This window comes from Thermobia domestica, chromosome 14 (genome assembly GCF_964235325.1).
Source record: "Thermobia domestica chromosome 14, izTheDome1.hap1.1, whole genome shotgun sequence".
Classification (NCBI taxonomy): domain Eukaryota; kingdom Metazoa; phylum Arthropoda; class Insecta; order Zygentoma; family Lepismatidae; genus Thermobia; species Thermobia domestica.
This window is the reverse complement of record NC_137467.1, coordinates 149,196,359-149,219,935: the sequence shown is the minus strand read 5'-3', so window position 1 is coordinate 149,219,935 and position 23,577 is coordinate 149,196,359. Positions and strand designations below refer to the sequence as shown.

Genomic DNA, 23,577 nt, shown 5'->3' with positions numbered 1-23,577 from the left:
GAGGTTTTCCTGCATTTTCCTTATTCATACCAGGCAAATGCCGGGGTGATACCTAACATGTAGGTCCCAAGCAGGGTTGCCAACCGTCCCGATTCTGTCGAAGATTAGATCCTGGTCCAGGATTAGATCAGCCACTGCACATCTTATGGTAATGCGTGCCGATTGTGTCGGGACTGTACCGATTCTGACTTATTTGTCCCGCGTCCGATCGGACACTCGTCGGGACGTATATTGTCCCGATTCGATTTATCGATTTTCAAAGTTAATTAATATTTTACTTCGCCATTTTTACAAATGAAAAATGAAATGAAATCTTCGAGCTTTACGTCCCACGGTTATGCCGGTAAGGCTAAAGGAGACGGTGATTATGAGAAATGAATGAAATGGTGGAATGAAGAAAGTGGGAGGAAACGGGAGAACCCCGAGAAAACCCACGCACACGGTGTTTGTCCACCACAAAGTTCACTTGGCGAGAGCAGTGTTTGAACCTGGGACCCCATGCACCAGAGGTGAACGCTCTACCACTGAGCCACCGCGGCCCTTTTTACAAAGGAATAACTTATTCTTTTACACGCAGACTTTTATGTATAGAATCATAAGGCAGCTGAGTTTAAGAACAGTGAACAAGTTATAACTCAAACGAATTAAATCTACGGGTTTAATATATTATCTATTGTCTGTGCTATTTATATCTTATACAAATGACACATTTTAATTTTACGTCCCACGATTATGCCGGCTAGGCTAAAGGAGACGGTGATGATGATAAATGAATGAAATGATGGAATTAATAAAGTGGGAGGAAACAGGAGAACCCTGAGGACCCCGAGGTGTTTGTCCTCCTCAAAGTTCACTTGGCGGGAGCTGGGATCGAACCCGGGATCCCACGCACCAGAGGTGAACGCTCTACCACTGAGCCATCGTGGCTCCCCTCTTAACTTATACAAGTTAGTCATTTATAGAAGGATTATATTTTTGTTGTAACAAAAAGTTGTCTTTCAATTGTTTTCTTTGTTGCGCTTGCATTATTGCATTTCCATCGACATTGTGTTTATTTAATAACTTGACTTAACAGAGGTGGGAATGAAAGAACCTAAAACTAGTTTCGATGGAGATGAACTGTACCATGATATCTATCTTAAAAATCTGTGATAGTATCAATATTTTATAGGAAGGGTGATAATAACTGTGAAATTATGAATTCCTTTTTTTGAGAAAGCCAATACACCAAATTTCTTCAAAATAATCCAATATTATAATTGCACTATACCACAGTAATTTGCATGTTGAATGATTGTAATATAAGCTTTATGATCAGATGATAAAAACAGAGGGCCTTATGCAGAGTCGTTTTGACGCGTAATTAGTGCCATACTAAAGAGTTCGACTAACATATGTTTCCTTCAGTAGTCAGGTCTTTAGTATGACGCTAAGCATACGTTAAAACGATTCTGCATAAGGCCCAGAATGTCAATACAAGTCATGATGGCTAAAATTTGTATTCGGATGATCTTAAATATTACCTTTTCAATGTTTCCACAAAATTTCTTCAAACCGAGCAATTTTTCAGCAGCTTGGAGGTCCAAAAGATATTAATAATAAGGTATGCGCCTATAATCGCTAATGTTTTGTGTTATTTTCTTTTAGGTTTGGTACATTATAGTTTAGTTAATAGTAATGATAGTAACAGTGGTTGTGTAAGCGTTACAAATAAATGGTAATGTTGATAATAATAATGGATGTAACTGATAGAGGTAATGGTAGTATTAATAGTAATAATGGTTGTGTTAGTTGTTTGAAAACCAATAGGAGTTCCAAGTATAGATGCTGTAAACGCACTTCCTTAATAGTAGAATCCACTATAGTGAAACAAAAGTAGTATTTGAACAAGAATGTCATAAAAAGTTTAAAAATTTAAATTTCCGTTTTTTTTCAAAAAGTCGGTTTTTTGAGAAAAAAACTTCCATTCTAAAAAAAGCCATATTTTTTACATCTCCAAGAAATTTCTATAAAGTAGTGAGCATTGTTACTCCTGCTGGAGGCGTTGACTGGCACTGTCTGTATCAAAACTGAATTTAACTGATTATTAAATGCTTTTTAAATTTTAAAATTCTGGGACACATCTTCAGTGGTGGATCTAGATGGTAAAAAGTGGCGGGGCCAGACAGAGCCCAGACTATGATAGATATATCATGAGTTTAGTGTAAACTTTCAAAAATACATACATAATAGCTTCAATTATTTTTGTCACTGAAAAAACTGAGGGGTCTAGGCCCCCTGGTCCAGGATTAGATCAGCCACTGCACATCTTATGGTAATGCGTGACACACCGGTTGAGAACGACTGCCTTAAACAATAGGCTCCTTGCAATAAAATTTGATTTAAATCCGGACTGATAAATAAAATACTATATGCACACACACATATACACGTCTTTAGTGCAATTAAAAGCACCCGTATGCCCGTAATAATAATAATAATAATAATAATAATAATAATAATAATAATAATAATAATAATAATAATAATAATAATAATAAAGATGATTATGAATAACGTCTATTTATCGCAATAATAAATAAAATTAGTAATTACCTTGCGAATTCACCGTCCAACACAGTTTCTTCACGTACTTAGCTAAACTGAAATGCGAAGAAGAAGCACAGTATGTCGGTACCACAATAACTGGCCACTATTTTTTAGCACACTCTTTTGTTTGCATTGATAAAATGAGCAGGAAAGAAAGAAAGGTATTGTGGTTTTATTCTTGCAGCTGTTTATCATTGGAGGTAAGCTTTTCTTGAATCTTTTGTTTGTTATCTGATCCCTTAGGCTCTCCTTCTCCCTTGTTTACAAACTTCAAGTTTGATTGTCTTTTGTAAGCAAGGGCGTTAGAGAACTTGCAAAATAAAGAGAGCATGTTCTAACTGGAAACAATGGAGAACACTGATGCAGCCTGTTGTAGAGCGCAATGGACCGGACCAAGATAAGTGTAATATACCATAATATATGCTTTAATGATCATAACATTTTAGGTACGGTTAGCAACTATCCGATATTGTTCGCAATTTGTGAATTTTGAGGCAGGTGCGTCATTTAAGTGCTCCCCTGAATTCTTGGGTACCCGAAGGAGGACAGGGGGCGGCCTTCTGGCTCACCGTGTCGCCACGTTTGGCCTAATCCTCGTTTCGCCTAACCAATTATCTGACACTTTTATGACAGATAAATGATAAGATTTGTGTCCGCCATTTTAGGCGAAGTAAGGATCCTCGTTTGGCCTAATCCTCGTTACGCCTAAAATGGCGGACAATAAGAAAAAACCGTGCAAATTCAACACAGGGAAATTATATAAGAGAAAATTCCCTAGTATATAAAGAATTAAGAAATGCAAAATATATAGATTAATATTATATTAACTATTTTCGAGGAGTTAGGATTACCAAAACTTGTTTATGTATTTACTAGGACCATGGATATATACGAATATATATAAGTAAGCGAATAGCAAAACCTGTTAAATTCACATTTTAAAATTTGTGACAAATCGATAAAAACTGTTTAAACACGTCATAATTGTAAAATAACATTAGAAACTAGAGAATATTAAACAATTAAGAATAATGTGAGTGTTGGTCTGTGGAAAGCTGTATAATCACATTAGTCTGTGAATTGCGTTATTGAAGAAAATAGTTTGGATTTAACAGGTTTTGCGTATGTAAATGGAAATAACAGCTTTTGCATCTGGACTAGCGGCCATTTTTGTTGAGGCTCAAGATACAAAACCTATCAAAAAGAAAGGGAGCCAGAGTCAGAAATCAGTATTATCATATACCTACTAAAATATTGGAGAAGGGGGGGAATGTATTATCAACTATACATTGCACAAGATTGGTACAAATGAATATGGATACATAAATGCTACATTAATTTTGTTCTAAATTGAAAACAATGGACTCAAATGTGCAAAAAATTGAGTTATGTAACCTCCTCTCCATCATCATCTACGAAATGGAAATCCATATCGTCGTCGTCCTCTGGTGCATCACCATTTTCTCGGTTTTCTATTCCTCAAAAACCTCTTTGTAAAACGTGAGCTTTTAGCTGCTTTCAATCGTCAAACCCTTCGTAACTACAAGCGGAGTTAATTATACCTATCTGTATACATTTCTAAACTGAATGACTATATTTTGGAAGAGTTTGTAACTTTTTATGGACTAACATAGGGTGAATATTAATTTGCCAATTATCCCAATATATGAATTTGAAATATAGCAAAACAAAATGTGCAAATGTTGAGTTTGAGCAAAACAGCGGCAGAAAGAAAATCAGAAATGGTAAATAAGTGGTAATTTTTTAAAAAACATGTTGTACCAGAAGCATGTTAAAATTTTGAATGATAATTGACACGAGACATTTTAAGAAAGAGGTTCTGCTGAAGCTGAAGAGACTGCTTAGAGAAGAACCTAATCCAACAATGTTCTGTTCAAAGTAAAGAGTTACCCTGAAATACAAAACAAACGACTTTTAAGCATAGGATAGTCCACTCACCTTGTCTTTTAGGCTACATTTCGTTTCTAGTTTTTCATGTGTCTTGTACGTTTTCTAGACAATTTTGGGGTTGTCTGATAACAAAATTATGATCATCGCTGCCTAGAGTATCGTTTTCTTTCGATTTTGCGTGCATTTGTCTAGTAATTATTAGAGAAAAGAATATAAGCACAGAAAAGTTTCACGAACAGTTAGGTTAAGACATATAGTGTCTTCATTTTCAGTCCAGGGTGCGCGGTGATTCAGTAGTAGAGCGTTTACTTCCGGTGCTTGAGGTTCCTGGTTCGATCCCAGCTCGCGCCGTGTGGACTTTGTGGTGGACAAACACCGTGCTCGTGGGTTTTCTCGGGGTTCTTCCGTTTCCTCCCACTTTCTTCATTCCACCATTTCATTCATTTCTCATCATCACCGTCTCCTTTAGCCTAACCGGCATAACCGTGAGACTTAAAACTAAATATTTCATTTTCATTTTTTTTTCAATTTTCAGTCCAAAAATTAAAAAAAAAATGAAAGCGCACACTTCAAATCCTGCCAAATAAAATTTCGAATGATTTACGATTTACGAAGAGTTGCAATAAATATTCAGATTACCAAACTCATATAGTTTAATCTGAACTCATAAACTCATATACTAAACTAAATTCAGATAATCCTATACAGTACGAAACCTCAAATTGTTTGAAATATGGAATTAACCGGGTTTGATTCTGCTTTTCTCATGAGGTTATTTGCAGATTTGGGATTTAACAGTTTATGAAACTGAATATGGAGGAGGAATTTAACTGGTTTTGCATCTGTTGTCATGATGGATTTAACAAGTTTTGGTAATTGGCACATATTTCAATCTCAATTTTCAACTAGTTAAAATGGCTTTTTCTACTGAATACTGTTTGGAAATAATAGCTTTCCAACTAAGGTTTAAATAATTTGCTGTATGTATTTATATCACATATATAGAGAAATAAGTTTGTTTCATCTTGGGTTATTGTGCAACAACCGGGTTATGCTGGAAGAGGTCACATAAGCTTAAAGCGGAATCAAACCGCTTCTCGCCTTACATCCGAGAGAAATTGTCCTCCATTTGAACTTGAAACCGGGACTATTTGACCACAAATGCGATATGTCTGCCGACTCACTCATGAACGACTCCTGGTAAAAATACGTTGTGCTGATCTTTAGGTACTTGTTAATGTAACTGTCAAGAATCATTTCAGAAGGACAAAAAGATAACCAGTTGCACAAGTGAAACCATTATACAGAATTACATATGGACAATTTCAAAATGCTGCAGAGTACAGAAGAACTAATTTAGTCCAAGTTAGTTCATTACGACTTATATTAGTCCAAGTTAAAGAAATACAACGAGAAGAAGAAGAAATAGACTTAATTTGCATATCAGTAAGAAAAGTGAATAAAGATACAAATTATTTGAGTCCACTTTGGCTCTGACCTATTTATACATAAATAAATACCAAAGATACTTCTGATTTCAATAAATGGCTCTCGTGGGATTTGTATGAACCCTCCTCCCCCCAAAGCTACAGCATTTCGATGTATTTTATCAATAGTAAACATTATTAGAACGAAACAATATTTAGAATTTTTCTTTGATTGAAATTGCATAACAATAATAACAAACTATTAAAAAATCACAAAAGAAGCATTCATAAACTTATAAAAAAATACAAAAGTTGCTTTTGTAGTATAATCTTTTTGAGTAATGAATGGGAAATTTAGGTCTGAATATAATACGAATAATATACGGGAGTGAAACGTATAACCCAGTGAAACGTGAAATAACCCATAAGTGTGTGTTCATCAAGATTTTACGAACACTTACACTTTTACGAACATTTTTCGTGTTTTGCTTTAAACTAGTTTTATTTATTTATTTATTTATTTTTAACAGCTGGTTTAAACCAGCAAACCTGGTGCGATGAGTCTCGTTTTCAATCTCATCACGCCGATAGTGATCTATAATTTGGTGCCAGCCCAACGAAATCATGTCAGGTTGGAATTGTACAAAATAACGGAGACCATGTTGATTTATAGAGTGTTTTTCTGTAAGTAATGTTTTGGACCTTTGGTACCTACTATTCACCCGTGTTGTATCGAAGTACGAAGATCACCAGAGTCAACTATAACTTTATGTCTGTCATACGAGTGGAAATGGAGTGTACCAGCAGGACAACCACCCTCGTAACAGATCCCGGTTGGCCACCATCTGTTTGGAGGAGCATTCAACTTCTTCCTGCTGAAACAACCACCGAGAAGCCCGGATTTCAGTCTCATTGTACATCTCAGAGACTTATGCTATGGACATTCCCGGTAGTGTGTGAAACGAGTGGAAATTCAACTCAAAAGTTGTAATTTCAAAAGTAATAATAAGAAATGAAATATATTTTTCTTCTTTCTTTGTCAGTAACACATTGAGATGTTTGAATTGTGGAATTATCCAAAGAGCAATTTGTCAGCAGAGCGATTTGTCACAAATCACTCATTTCGATCACAGTTGTCCATTGTTAAGTTATGAGCAAATTTACGGATCTTTTGTCAGATGTAGCTCGAAATAGCTACAAATTTCATACGAATTGTAATTACAATAGAATCACAATAGGATCCCTTGTAATGCATTAACAGTTACAAAAATGCGTTGAAACTGGAATGAAATCTGGTACAATTATCGAAATACTTTTCCGAAAGCAAATAGTCCTATTACAAATTAGTTATGGGAGAACTAATTTGTATTTCTCAGTTCTTCACATAGTAGGGATTTTTTTTTCGAAAAATTTCCCTCCAGTTTTATCTCCGCGATTTTTTCTATAGTCCACCATTTTAGGCAAAACGAGGATTAGGCCAAACGAGTATCCTTATTTCGCCTAAAATGGCGGGAATAAAGCTTATCTTTTATCTGTCATAAAAGTGTCAGATAATTGGTTAGGCGAAACGAGGATTAGGCCAAACGATGCAAGATCCTGGCTCACGTATTAAATTTCTTAAGATTTTCTTTGCTCCCCTAGAAAATTCCTTTCGGGCGCTTACCCTGAATTAGGTCTATATACGTATACTGTATCTCTCTCTCCCTCATATATATATATATATATATATATATATATATATATATATATATATATATATATATATATATATATATATATATATATATATATATATATATATATATATAAGCGTGCATCCACAAATATTTGCTGGGAGGAATTCAAAGTATTGAGGGAGGGTCAATATGCGTCTCTGTAATATTATTGAACCTATCTTATTCTGCACTCGAAAAGACAATAAGTATTCTAATTGTTAATGATGCCACTTACGTATATTTTAAGAAAACAAATTATAAAACTAAGATTCTTTTTTTAAGAAAAGAAAGAGTACAGATGAGGCGTAAAATCAAATCTTTTGCCTAGATCAATCATATCTCTGTTAAACAAGTATAGTTCTGGTAAGAACGTCTACAAATGTTAGTCGAGCTATGAAATTTCGGGAGGGGATCTGGACCCGCTGTACTCCCGTCGGTGCGTCCTGTCGTGTATTTTAAATAAATACAAATAACCTCTTTTACATATATTACATGAAACAAATATATTTTTTGAAGACTTCTTATGAACAAAATAGATTTATCTCATTCCTTTAAACAAAATTATACTTTTTATTTGGAAACAATGTCATACGCGACTTTAAGACATAAATTAATTTTGCATCTTATTCATTTACATAATGTTAAAGTTTAGTAGCGAGTCGTGATTTTTTTTTTTTTGTATTGAGTCAGTTATTCTGGTTGGCATTGCACTAGTTTTGTTGGGTTGTTAAGTTGGAGTTGCTGCACGTCCTTCTCCAATTCTTAGCAAAACTTCTCTACGGATTGGGGTCTGGTGATTGAGAAGTTGTGTCAAGGATCTTTTGGTGTGTTTCTCAATAGTCATGACTACACAGTGTAAGCCATATGCTTGGAGTCATTTTCCTGCTGAAATCTGTAGAATTGTCTGTCCTAAGTGTTTTGAACTTGATTTCAGGTTTGTTTTTAATACGTTTAATAGCTATGCAGATTTGTCCATTGTTCCCTCAATAAAGTCTAAGTTCCCTACGCCAGAAGCCGCCATGCAACCCCAATGCATTGCCCAGGATCCTCTATGTTTCACTGTGGACCTAATGGTGCCTTCCATTTCAACTCAGGCAAAAAAATATAAAATTGTACCATCACCATCTCAGATATTGTTGAAACTTTTTTTTATAGCAACTAGACATGTTTTTAAGAGACCCATATTTTTTTGTTTTGTCGAAAAAAATTTTCCCGCCATGTAATGGGCCATCAAAGACGGGGAGTACAATTTATGAATTGTGGAAGACATGGAAAATGGTCAACTTCGGAGCCTCACCATTCGCCTATGGAGACAGGTAGAGTTATAATTCTTGTTGTGGTATGTACATAGGGATATAAATACACTATATTTTATTATAGTTTGGTTTGCGCATGCGTATCTTTTTGTACATAAATTAACAAATGAACGTCAATTTATCTGAAAATTCGAAGTTTGCGAATTTTTTTCGAGCACTTCCGGTTCGAATTTTAAAATTCTGTTTTCGCGGTTGGTAAGACCTAGCTACCCGCTTTCCGAAAAAAAATTTGTATCGCTTCTGTGTGCAACCGTTTTGTCGCAAAAAAATCGAGAAATTGTAAAATTTTCAAAAATCGCCATTTTTGGGCGCCATTTTCTCGAAAACACTATTTTTTAAAATTCTGAAATTTTGTCAGATGGTTCAACTTTACATGAATAATAAACACACCAAATACCATTCTCGACCAATGCTTCGTGAATTAACTGCTGCCTTTTAAAGTTAGCGAAGTTTCGTTAACTTTGATGTCACAGTTAGCAACACTGGGAACAATAAAAGTGCAATGATTTAATGATGTTTCTGATTCACATTCATTAAATGAAGAATAAAAGGTTTTCTTGACTGTTTTGTTCATTATTTTGATCAAGAAGGCTCTTTGAAATAGTAAAATGAGCCTCCCCCTACTCCTCCGTTTTCTTAAACCGAAATAATCTGAGGTGGAAATTACGATTACGAAACGCACAAATTTCAAGACGCGTTAAAATGGTCTTCGGAAACAAAATTTCACTTATTTTTTTAATTTTTTACGTGGACCAATCATTTGCTTGGTTTGTGTTTTCTTCGCTAATAGCATGTAACCGTGAAGGTGCTCCAATAGGTGTTGGCTCACTCACAACTCGTCCAGGAGTGGATCTAGGGGGAAGAAACTTTTTTATTTTATATATAAATATAACCGATCTCAGAGTTTGGAGCTCTTAAAAGTAGCTCTAAGTAGCAGTATTACGCCCCCCCCTTCCAGAAGTCCGTTCTGGATCCGCCCCTGCGTAGCACATTGTCGATAGTCACAAATGCTGAAGGTCCATGTGGAAGCATAACAGCACTTCAACTTCACGTAATTCATGATTTATTCATAATATTTCTGCTACACACCACTGGTTATCATACATATATGATGTTACAAAAGTTCCTTTTTGCAAATTTCTTAAATCTACACTTTGAATTGCAGAAGTTCGATTTTGGGGGAAGCATGAAGTTAGTTCATGGTGACCCGTTACTGCCATAAAAACTTCGCCATTTACCGAAAGCCAAAGATGACTTCGTTGAATACCAGTTACCGGTCGCATACTTTCCCTTTTTTTCTTCCGGAAGTCGTCGAATTCAGTTCCAGGCAACAGAACGAGAGTAATACCCGGAGTTTGTACTTGCACTATACTCACGAATTCTTCTGCGGTTTTAGTGGGGGCGCGGTGGCTCAGTGGTAGAGCGTTCACCTCCGGTGCTTGGGGTCCCTGGTTCGATCCCAGATCGCGCCGTGTGGGATTTGTGGTGGACAAACACTGTGCTCGTGGGTTTTCTCGGGGTTATCCCGTTTCCTCCCACTTTCTGCATTCCACCATTTCATTCATTTCTCATAATCACCGTCTCCTTTAGCCTAACCGGGATAAGTGTTGGACGTGAAACAAAGATTTCATTTCATTTTTTTTCTTCTGCGGTTTTAACACTGAGTATCTGTATTTGCCTAAGATTATGCCGCGTTGCCACATTCTTTACACCTCCCCCCCCCTCAATAACGTCGCAGAGACCCTTGCATGGCCGGTTTCACTGCAAAACCACTGCTTTATCGGACCTGTCTGCATCTCGAACATCTGAAAGCGATTTTTAAAGTGGGATGCAGCACCATCAGAAATCACTGACACGGTTTGGGAAATTGTAGACACTTATTTTCTCGTATTCAAACCTTTTTCTATAAAATATATTTTCGTTTTTCTTCGAGTATTTTTAGAATCTTGTCTATGGCTATGAGTACATGAGCCGAATCGTGTGTTTTATCGTCGTTTATTACAACAAAACTGTCAGTTGATTCATATTCCGGTGATAACTCTGAATTTCACTTTGCAGAATAACAGTCCAGTTTTCAGCGAAGTCCACATGAAGTAAAATAGAATTTGTATCTTGAAATTTTATAAGGTGCTTTTCGGTAGCAATTAATTCTCTTTGGATTTTCTTGATGTAGTCATGAATTACAGTTAAACCAGCAATGTACGATACGAAAACAGAAAGTGGCATAGTTTTTTTTTAACGAGATTATTGTTTTCCCATATGGCATACCTAACACTTTCATTTTCATCAGGATCAACAATTAAAGACTTCACACTTATTCCCTCCACTCCAGGACATTCACCACATTCTTGAAGAAGACAGTTGTCATTTTCTAGGATCATACTACTGAAGGAAATAGGTCACTCATGACAGCTTCAATACAGACTGCACCTTTGATTTGTAGCAACGCAGTAGCAGCTAACTTAAAATTTGCACAATACTCACACACACATACACTTCCCTCGCAGGTTGCGGACTGAGCCACTTTAGTCGAATACTGTAAAATTCCGAGTGACCCATTCTTATGTTGGGATTGTTCTGTTTAAAAAGTCAGTAAATTTCTTTGGAACGCGTAAGAAAACGTTTCGATTTTTTAAACTTGTTGTCCTTTTTCGATCACTAATGACACCGCACTTAATTGAGACTTTGTTTGGAGCATTCCAAATCATCACTGAGGTAATAGTTCAGGCTTTGTGTAGATCATCAGGATTTATTGGATGGCCATTTCAAGTAAACTTAAAATTTATGTGTTTCGTAATCGTAATTTCCACCTCAGATTATTTCGGTTTAAGAAAACGGAGGAGTAGGGGGAGGCTCATTTTACTATTTCAAAGAGCCTTCTTGATCAAAATAATGAACAAAACAGTCAAGAAAACCTTTTATTCTTCATTTAATGAATGTGAATCAGAAACATCATTAAATCATTGCACTTTTATTGTTCCCAGTGTTGCTAACTGTGACATCAAAGTTAACGAAACTTCGCTAACTTTAAAAGGCTGCAGTTAATTCATGAAGCATTGGTCGAGAATGGTATTTGGTGTGTTTATTGTTCATGTAAAGTTGAACCATCTGACAAAATTTCAGAATTTTAAAAAATGGCGTTTTCGAGAAAATGGCGCCCAAAAATGGCGATTTTTGAAAATTTTACAATTTCTCGATTTTTTTGCGACAAAACGGTTGCACACAGAAGCGATACAAAATTTTTTTCGGAAAGCGGGTAGCTAGGTCTTACCAACCGCGAAAACAGAATTTTAAAATTCGAACCGAAAGTGCTCGAAAAAAATTCGCAAACTTCGAATTTTCAGATAAATTGACGTTCATTTGTTAATTTATGTACAAAAAGATACGCATGCGCAAACCAAACTACAATAAAATATAGTTTATTTATATCCCTATGTACATACCACAACAAGAATTATAACTCTACCTGTCTCCATAGGCGAATGGTGAGGCTCCGAAATTGACCATTTTCCATGTCTTCTACAATTCATAAATTGTACTCCCCGTCTTTGATGGCCCATTACTTGGCGGGAAAATTTTTTTCGACAAAACAAAAAAATATGGGTCTCTTAAAAACATGTCTAATTGCTATAAAAAAAGTTTCAACAATATCTGAGATGGTGATGGTACATGCTCTGCCTGAATTGAAATGGAAGGCACCTAATGTGCTCCTTCTTAAAGTATGTATTCGGATCTCGCCAAATAAGTTTTAGTCCTTCGAATCTATATAGGGTAAATTTACTCTCGTTACTAAAAATGAATCTATTCCAGAAGTCTCGTGTTCCATTGCTTGTGTTCCAGAGCAAGTTGAAAAATTTTGAATTGTTTCACCTTGTTAATCCAGGGCTTCTTCCTAGCAACTCAGCCATTGCAACCAGCTTTCCGTAAGTTTCTTCTCACTGTTTCTGTGCAAAGAGGTCTCCCAATGAATGATGTCACTTTTTTTTGTCAGTTTTGGTACATTCTGGCGAGGATAGTTTCTGATTTTTAAAATTATTACACGGTTTCTTCTTTGACCAAATTTATTTACTACCTTCCCCCTAGAACTTAAACTTGGCTGGATGATTGAAAATGTTCTTCCAATTATTTTTGCTATAGTCAGGCACGTAGCCAAGGAAGGGCGAGTCCGGGGGGTCCGGACCCCCTTTCGAGACCAGAAATAAAAAAAAAATTAAGGAAGGATGAAACAAAATGAAATGGGGAAAAGAAGGATCAGGGTTTAAAAAAAAAACTATAGGAAGCTTTTGGTTACTCTTTCTTATGAGGAGATTTGTATTACTTGCAATACAAGGTGGCGAGATGAGCGAGATATCCTGGAAGAGTAAGGGAATTTGAAATTTCTAAAAAAGTTACAGAATTCTCAGAATTTCTGAACTAGTCAGGGAGATTTCAAGCTTCCGAAAGCATAGTGCCGTTGAGTAACAGCGTGGACATTTTTTTTATCATAATTTTTCGTCATCGCATCCTTGCAGAATGAAACATGTTATTTCAAAAACAATTTTCTAGTGCTTCTTTAACCTGTCATTTGGAACCGACAGTAGTTGACGGAATAATAAAAACAGAAATTTATATGGGAAAGGAGTTCTATTAGCATTGATTCAACAGAAAAAGGAACGCAGATATTGTAAAATATTTTACAAGACATTGAGTATGTAGTTTTTATAACAGTGAATATGTACTTTTCATAATAGTTGAGATCATAATGAAAGGAAAATTGTTATATTTGAATGAACAAAGAAAGGAACGTAAATATTGTAAAATCTTTTTCAATATGTTTTTTATTCTTTTATTATTCGAGATTTCATAGTTTGTTATTACCTAGGTAAAACACTTACCAATATATCCTCATTTTATTGTCCTAACAAACCAATACATGTTGATAGTAAAGTAGTTTGCATTGATCAAGCTCCTGAGCCTTCAGAATTTCATATCACCCCCCACCCATTCCGTTACTAAATCCTGGCTAAACGAACCAATATATGTTCCAGTAAAATAGTTTAGAATGATCGAGGTCCTGGTGTGATGATCACAGTATTTCATGTCACGGACCCCACCCCCCTTTCACGAAATCCTGGCTAAACGAACCAATATATGTTCCAGTAAAATAGTTTAGAATGATCGAGGTCCTGGTGTGATGATCACAGTATTTCATGTCACGGACCCCACCCCCCTTTCTCGAAATCCTGGCTAAACGAACCAATATATGTTCCAGTAAAATAGTTTAGAATGATCGAGGTCCTGGTGTGATGATCACAGTATTTCATGTCACGGACCCCACCCCCCTTTCTCGAAATCCTGGCTAAACGAACCAATATATGTTCCAGTAAAATAGTTTAGAATGATCGAGCTCTTGGTGTGATGATAACAGTATTTCATGTTACGGACCCTCCCCCCCCCCTTCACGAAATCCTGGCTACATGTCTGCTATAGTTCTTAAAGATTTGGGGTCTATCGCCTTCTAAATAGTTAATTTACGTTTACTGCGTCACTGATGTGTAGTGGTATTGTACTGTGCGTCAATCTTGTTGGTCTTACATCAAACAACTAGGAGCTGGGATAACCTATTAGTTGAATGTCTCATTCCTTCAGCTGTGTTCATCTCCACCCCCTCCCTCAACACGAACAAAACTTATTTTGTAACTCTTATCTACGTGGATCTGGAAAACTTATCAACAGTTGTAGACAAGAAATGATAAGAAGATGATATTCATACAAATGGGTCTCTTACAATACAGTTACGCGTAAATAAGTGCAAAAATATAGTGTTTATAATGAGTAATGAATTTATGTCGTATTATTTAGAAATTAGTAGGGTGTATGATCAATTTTGTGAGCCACTGTATGTATACCAGGTATATTAGGTTTAGATAGTGCCTTCTCCGATAATTAGTATCCATTTCAAACGGCTGGTGCATGGGGTCGTTGGTTCGATCCCAGCTCGCTCCAAGTGAACTTTGTGGTGGACAAACACCGTGTGCGTGGGCTTTCTCGGGGTTCTCCCGTTTTCTCCCGCTTTCTTTATTCTACTATTTCCTTCATTTCTCATCACCGTCTTCTTTAGCCTAAGCATATCCACGGGACGTAAAACTTAAAGATTTCATTTCCATTTCAAATGAGTATACTGTTTTGGAGTTAGTTTAAAAAAAAAAAAAAAAAAAAAACGAGAGACAGAGAACACAAACTCCGGAAACTTTACAGAACTAAGGTATAAAATCAGAGAAATGCCTTTTACATAAACACTACCTGACTATCAGATTTTCTTCGATAAGAGTTGAGTTGATTTTGGGTTTAACGTCCCGTTCAGCATCGAGGCCATATGAGACGTGGACCTACTGATTAACGTGAAATCCGAACCACATGAGCTCTTACCGGGAATCGAACCCGGGTCTCCTATGCCAAAGGCGCGTACGCTTTCTTCGATAAGAATTACAAGCACTATTGCCAACAGGAACCTTCAGAAAGTAGCTAAATGAGACACAAAATCTAGCTAAAAATGGCTAAGCTCGAGTAACAGCCAAATTTATAGCTAACACAATTTAACAATAAAGTAAGAATTTTTTTGTAAACTTTAGTTAACTAATTTAAAATATATACTGTAATGTTCATCATGATAATCTGAAATCATCTTTTATTTTTTTATTTATTATATATATATATATATATATATATATATATATATATATATATATATATATATATATATATATATATATATATATATATATATATATATATATATATATATATATATATTTACCCGTACCATTCATACTTAAAATATTTGAAGTGCGTTTTGGTCCGTGATTGATGAAAAGCACTAAAATACCTTCCATGCATTCCTTGATTTCTAATTCCTACACTGATACTGGCTATACTCTGCTAGCCAATAATGGTTTAGTACGTTATTAAAAGTACAGAGCCCATCCCATATATCCTCTTTTACGTCAAACTTGTTTGCCTCTAATGTGAGTAACGACCGAATCAAGTTCCTATGAAAAATTTATCGCTGAGTGATTTTGTTCTTCAGATACACTTTCAATCTAACCAGTTTCAGAAGTAGCACAAATGTTATACTAACAGTGGAGTACGGAAAGGGATTTCTTTCTGAATTTAAACTTCCCTTATGCATGATATGGAAAATAAATATATTCACACAAACATCTGACATGATATGAACTTCGGAAATTGAATCTTCTCACCTCGACGGAATTCTGTGTATCCTTCTGTATAATGTGTACACGTCTTCGGCACGGGAAGCCCGGGCTCAATTCCTGTCGGGAGCACATATCCTTCCGATTCTACGTTAAGCTGTAGGTTCACATCTCAGCCTCGCTGCGAAACTGGAGACGCTAAACTGGAATACAATGCAATGAAATGCTACTGTATAATGGTATAATGCCCCAAGTATTTTTATTTTGTTTTGTTTTCCTGATTTTGTAATAGTTCAGAGAAAAGTAGCTAAAAGCTATGTGTATAGCCAAATTAGAGTTTGGTCATCATTTGGCAAACAAAGTAATAGCTAAATATCTATAGCCAAAGTAAAATATTAGGTAGCAAATGGTGACCGTAAATATCATGCCTTATAAAGGCTGTCTCAAAAGTCCCCTGACATAGGGTAACTCTGTTATTATCTGAGTTACAACAAAATGTAAGAGGGAAAACTGTCTCCAAATATGATGTTTTCAATCTGAAGTGAATGATTTTTTTTTTTAATCGGACAAGCCGCTTGGGCTATACGCTCTTTATGCACCCAATGCTAAATGAAAATGCAACGTTGCCATTTACCTGGTCCCACAACATAAGTGAATGAAGTTACTGTCCCTTACGATAACGTGTCGATCGCCAGCTCACATTTCAAATATGCCCCTATTCACCATACTCTTACAAAGTTTATCTACCTCCCGATAAATGGCAGCATTGCAGTTTCATTTAACATTGAGGACATAGAAAGCGTACAGCCCAAACGGTTCATCCGATTTAAAAAAATTCCTTCACTCTATATTGATTGAAAACATCATATTTGGAGACGATTTTACTTCTTACATTTTGTTGTAACTCTGATAATAACAGTTATCCTATGTCAGGGGACTTTTGAGACTCCCTGTGTAAGAGAATTTATAAAGATTAAGCTCTTTCCATGAAACTTTATCTCCTCTCCTATTTCAGCAGTGAGCAACATCTCTGGGAACCTTTTCTAGATTGAAGGTAGGCTACGAAAATGTTGCAACGCCAGAACTCTGGAATAGAATATTAACGTAAATAAGCTTGCCCACATGAGGTTGCCATGGAAAGCTGGAACAAAGGATGAAAAAGTGAAACAAAGGAGGACGTGCATTCTTATGCAAGAACTTCTCTTTCATGAGTCACGTGATCGTTCCTACCTCCTCTGCCTTCCCTGCTCCAACCGTGAGTTGATTTCGGCAGGACTACATTTTCCTGGTTCACCCTGTATATGCTCTATTAGCAAATAGGTTTGATTATATCCGCTTCTGGTCCAAGATCACTTTTACTTTCTTTTTTTTTAATAGACATCTCATGTTTTACATTGACTTCAAAAACTCTTTGGATAATAGCTGTTATAAATTGTCTCCGTGTTAATAGTATCACATTCAAAGTGAGAAATTAAGCGTAATCTAGTGATCAGCCAGTAGCTAACCCTAAAGTCTAGGACCTAGACACCATTATTTAGCCACGTGAAGCTTTCAGCAATAGAACCTACCGCAATATTGCTTTCTCAGGAACCTTGTTGGCAGAGAGTGCGTGCAGGCGACCTTCAAGGTTCCTTTCCGTACTTGATATTCAGTGTCTGATGCCCACTTAGCCAGGCAAAAGAGCAACTGTTCCCTCTTAGGGAAAGAGCATCGAGAGCGCGTGTGGCTGATAATCTCTTCATTGAGATAAATTGCTCTGAAATCATGTACTGTTCCTTCGGTGTCAAGGCATCGCTATCATCAGATAGCCCACACGCATATATTATGAGGAAACCAACCACTTCTTATCCAAATTAGATTCTCAAATCGGCTTCTATATTTAGAATCTTAACGAAATAATATTTTTTTTAAAAAATAATTCGTTCTTCCGGGTTTTACTTTCATTCATGGCTGAATTAACTATAATATTATTATACAATATTGTTAGTGTTTATAATAGAATCATTATATATATAAATGAAAATGACTAGGTTTGTGACTTAATAACTCTTGAACCACACGACCAATCTTGATCAAATTTTCAACGTATATGACGTTTGGTCCTACGGTACAACGTAGGGGAGAGGCAGGGGGAGATATTTAAAATTATTGAAAATTACCGTTATTAGTGTCGAATCCATAGTTTTCGGGGTCGCTGAGATGAACAGTGACACTTCCTATCCTGTTTAAATCTAAATTCAGCACCACAACTTGGGGGAGGTGGAGATATGTAAAATGATCGAGAATGACCGATATTAATGCCGAATTTATAGTTTTCGGCGTAACTGAGACGAACAGTGACACTTCCGATGCCGTTTAAATACAAATTTAGATCCGCAACTTGGGAGAAGGGGAGTGGGGTGTTTCAAAAATAACACCGAGAACGTTTGGGAGGTGATTCGTAACACCAAAATAAGACAAAAAGTATAGACCAACCTGGGTGCACAAGTGCTTCCTTTTGGAGTTATAGGCTGCCGAAGACATGAAAAAATGAACTTAAAAGGTCTATAGCTCCAATACTATGGGATCTGCCATAGTCGGGTCAAGACTTCACTTAGGCCCTATCCAAATATCCAAGTTTCAGAATCCTGCGGTACTTCCGCAACAATTTTTATAGAGGTAGTATGTGAGTACTTCAAATTATATGCCAGTAGCCAAACTCCCTCTATAAAAACTGTTGCGGAAGTACTGCAGGATTCTGAAACTTGGATATTTGGATAGGGCACATATTAGTTCTTAAGTGAAGTCTTGACCCGACTATGGCAGGTCCCATAGTATTGGAGATATATATACCTTTAAAATTCATTTTTTCATGTTTTCGGCAGCCTATAACTCCGAAAGAAAGCATTTGTGCATCCAGGTTCGTCTATACTTTTTGTCTTATTTTGGTGTCAGGAGTCACCTCCCAAACGTTGTCGGTGTTGTTTTGAAACACCCTTACACACACACACACACACACACACACACATATATATATATATATATATATATATATATATATATATATATATATATATATATATATATATATATATATATATATATATATATAATGATCGAAATTGACCTATATTAATGTCGAATCTATTGTTTTTCGAGGTCGCTGGGTCGATGCCGTTTAAATCCAAATTCACCTCTTTGTATCCAAAATGAAACGTATTATCCCCGTGCGAAGAACGGGTATTCTGCCAGTAAAACAAATAAATAATAAACAAATAAAATACAGTAGTGTCACAGTTCTATTTGTCACTGTGTACACGTGACAATTGAAGTTCAGTCTTTCAACGGCTCAACAATGGAAATTCCCTTGCCACCGTCTGCCCATTAACCGTTCTCCACATTCCTTTCTGCTCCGCACTCCCCACGCAAAATCTATGATGTACTTGACAGAAAATAAAGGCGGCAGTACAAATTTAAATTGCACACCGCCTCCAGACTCCTTTCAACGATGCATTTCCCCTCAACCTTCATTTAACACTCAAAACTTTAGTGTTGGCATGGCAAATATTTTGCTTTTATATTTATGATATAGGCCTGCGAACATCATGATATTTCCTCAATTAATATCGAAACCGGAAGTGATATACCCTGGTTTCAATATTAATTGCTATTCCTCCCTCCGGTTGCTACCCCTCCCGGTTTTAGTAGAGAGATCAGAGTTCAATTATAATACATTCTTGGGACTCTTAATTGTTTTCAGAAAACCACTTCTCGATATCTATTAGTGTTACTACTGTATAGAGGTCAAAGTTATGCTACTTCCGGCTTGAATAAGAGAGTTAAAAGAAAAATGAAACGAAATGAAATCTTTCAGTTTAATTTTCCACGATTATATCTGTTAGGCGAAGGGACACGGATGATTAAGGCAAGTGAATGATGACGGAATAATTTGTGGAATGAAAATATGGGAGGAAACGAGAATACCCAAGAAAATCCACAGACTCAATGTTATCCACCACAAGCTTGACCGGGAGTAGAACCAGAGACCCCACACACACCAGAGGTAAGTGATGACCCACTGAGCCGTAGAGTTAAATTGCATTGAAGTTGTGTTAATTCTACATAAGCTTCAGGAAGATTACAAAGTCGTACAAAACATTTGTTCTTACAACCAACTACAATATACCACCGAAATTAAGACGAAGCCTGAGACCATCACAGACGACCGCCTATACCAACATCAAATGCCTATGTTGTCCTTTCAAAAGCCACGAATGGCAAAAAAATCTTCCACTCTAAACACTGAACTTGGGAAGGAGGAGAAAATATACGTTATGAAGACTACCTCAGACGTGACCAAAACTTAAGATTGCCCAAAGCTATAAATTATAACAACTAATAACTAAAAATTGCAGGAAAGAAGTAACTTTTCTATTCATGAAAGGATACAAAAAAATTAAGTGTGAGCTTCACGAAAATTGCGAAGTCTTTAAAATATTTGTTCCTACAACAAACTACAATATGCCACCGAAATCACGAAGAAAACTGAGACTATCAAAGCAGTTGTTCGCCACCTTCCAAGTAATACCAGTATCGAAGACATCACAACAGCACTCAACGAGAAGGATTACCCAATATTCTCCGTTTCAAACATGCGAACCTAGAATCGTAAAGGCGGGAAAGGGAAAGTCTTCATCCCACTATTCTTGATTACATTGAGGAAGACTCTACAAGCTACCGAAATCTTCAAAGAAGACTTATTGGTGCATACGAAAGTTCGCATAGAACCAGTACTAAAGAAACATTACTTGCAATGCTTCAAATACCAAAGATTTGGGTATCGCAAGCACCTTGTCAAACTTTGCCTCGATGCGTTAAGTGCACCGGCTCTAATTGGACATATCAATACGGAAAGAAGACCAGAGACACACCAGCGAACTGTGTCATCTGTAAAGGCACTCATCTTGCTAATTATTCCGGACGTCCGCGAATACAACAAATTCTACAAGCAAAAAGGAAAACAACACCAACAAGCACAATCTCAGATTCAGCATCTCTTCAAGATACCAAGACCTACTACATTCACTTCAAGACCTGTGCCTACAGTATCACACACTACCCCAGCTTGAACATCGAAGACTTGCCCGGATGATAGTTTATCCTCTGAAGACACATCCATACTATTAAAGAACTTCTTCAACTTCTGAAGGATTTAAAACTGGTCAATATAATACACACGCTACGCACTTTCATGGCAAAGCTGAAAGCCGCCCAAGATCTGCTCAGCAAATTTACCATTTTAATGGATTTCTTCTCTCAACTATCACCATGATGTCAAAAAACATTTTCAGCACTGCAAAACTTCATTGTTTGTTATAAGATGCATTTTTCTTGCTTTATTTTGTATTGTTCTGTATTTTTGTATTTTGTAATGTTATATTGTACCCAGTCAAACACATCAGTAAATAAATAAATCATGTTACTCACTTCAAATAAAATTAGAAATTAAAGAATAGTCATGGTCCAAGAAAAGGCGTTACCTTCTGCAGACAGCCCAAATTTAAATGGGAATGAAATTGCACTTAGAAAGCATGTTATTGTATCTATAAATAGGCTTGGACTTTCTCAACGTTGGTAGAAGTTTGTAAATAAGTAAATATATGTATATCTGATATAATTAATAATATAATATATATTTTTTTCAGAGTGAAGCGGGGGTGCAGAAAAATGAGTGAAGGGCCGAGAGTTTGACATGCCTACTCTGCATTCTGGCTAAAATTGATGATTATCCATGAAGCAGTCTGTGAGGTTCTGTGTGTCCCTAGTGGTTACAGGGACAATCAGAGTAAGGAGTTCTTGGTAAATCAGGAACATAAAAGAATTTTTGGTCAATCAGGAACATAAAGGAGTTTTTGGTAAACCAGGAACATAAATGAGTATTTTTTGGCAAATCAGGAACATAAAGGAGTTTTTGGTAAATCAGAAACATAAAAGAGTTTTTTTTTGGTAAATCAGAAACATAAAGAAGTTTTTGGTAAATCAGGAACATAATGGAGTTTTTGATAAATCAATCTCCTTAAAAAATTTCGAAATACACCAATTAGTAAGATCTGAGTGCTTTCAAAAAAAATATAGGTAAGTCTAAATTCTCATGCATAATTTTCGAGAAAATCGAAAAAAAAAACTGGGTAAACCTAGAAATTTATGTTGTACGACAAAACCATACCACCTACTAAAATGAAACATACAGTGAAATAAACCCTCAACAAGTTTTATATTGTAACATTAGCAGGACGATAGTACACTCTGCGGTTAATATGGTAGAGCCCAAATTAACTTTGTAAATATCTCAATATAATTAACCCTTAAGCTTTAATTTTTTGAACTAATTATTATATTGTCTAAAGATAAGATATGTATCAACTGATATATCCCATCGAGCTGAACAAAATTTCTGCAAGGATTAAAGTTCTCGGAAGAGTAAACTAGGAGTTCGAGACAAAATAGCGTCCTTATAAATATCCATGTTTCGACCTCCTAATTTCATTTGCCATTCGAATTTAATTTAAGTTTTATTTTATACATTTTTCGTTTTGAATTAACTTACATTTTTTAAATATATAACGCGTGGACTATTATCCGGCGTCGAATTTTATTTTTAAATCCTTTACTTGACTGTCAATTTAGCATTTATTCCACGCAAATTCGGACTTAAATGTCGGTATCATTTCGGTTGCAACAAATGTTGTGACTAATAATGTCTATGTAGTGCAATTACTGTTTTAGTTGTGTGACAATTTTAGTACAGTGGTCGACCTAGCCCAAGTGCTGCGACTATAATTTAATAACCATAACTTTTGCTGAGGAGAAAAGTTGTCTAGAAAAGCTGGGGTGACAAGATAGGGCAATGACTCGTTCCGAGAATGCTCCAGCCAAACGCCTTGTTACAGTTTCAACTTCTTGATGAAAACACACAGTCATCCTAATCATCCCTACAAGACGCAGACAAAACAAAAATCAAAAACTTTTGCTGACAAACGGAGATAGAATATAAAGCACTCTCTGGATGGTTTGTTTGAAGTTTCCGTTGCTACTTGTATTATCTATGCGTCTGAGGATATGACCGGAGATAACATTCGTTAACTAAATGTTTCGCTCTATTTTGCAAACTGAACCGTGAAGTAAGCAGTTCTATTTTTGTAAGTGTAATAACGCGTGCGTTAGATTGTCATTATATCTGAATGATTGTTGGTTAATTTCCTCAGATTAACAGTTCAAATCTTCACACTCCCTGAATCAGCAATTCGAATTCTTTCCAACCCTAAAGACTCTTTGCTAACCTCACTTCCACTTTGAATTTTGAAGATAACAATGGAGGATATAAAGCAGTTGAGAATGCTCCAACAGCATTGCCAGAACGAACTTAAAAACAATTAATTTTTCTTATTAG

At 36.0% G+C, this 23,577-nt stretch overlaps 1 protein-coding gene and 1 long non-coding RNA gene across 6 annotated transcripts in view; one reads left to right on the top strand and one right to left on the bottom strand.

Annotated features, from left to right (window-relative positions):
- The window catches only part of LOC145670391 (LIRP-like), a 103,933-nt gene that overhangs the window by 23,616 nt on the left and 56,740 nt on the right, over nt 1-23,577 (bottom strand). Inside the window, exon 2 of one of the 4 annotated variants that reach the window (XM_081739013.1) lies at nt 16,197-16,351. The exons of 2 other annotated variants lie outside the window; for them this stretch is intronic. In XM_081739013.1, coding sequence (XP_081595139.1) covers nt 16,197-16,283 — 87 coding nt within the window. In that variant the 5' untranslated portion in view covers nt 16,284-16,351. Of the gene's footprint in view, nt 1-2,595; nt 2,726-16,196; nt 16,352-23,577 lie in introns of those variants that run through there. One more of the 4 variants, XM_081739016.1, reaches the window with a different exon arrangement.
- LOC145670393 (uncharacterized) overlaps nt 1-23,577 on the top strand; it is a 95,986-nt gene that overhangs the window by 23,259 nt on the left and 49,150 nt on the right. For both annotated transcript variants that reach the window (XR_014128295.1, XR_014128296.1), the window contains exon 2: nt 21,833-22,262. This is a non-coding gene — a long non-coding RNA (uncharacterized LOC145670393). The remainder of the gene's footprint in view (nt 1-21,832; nt 22,263-23,577) is intronic.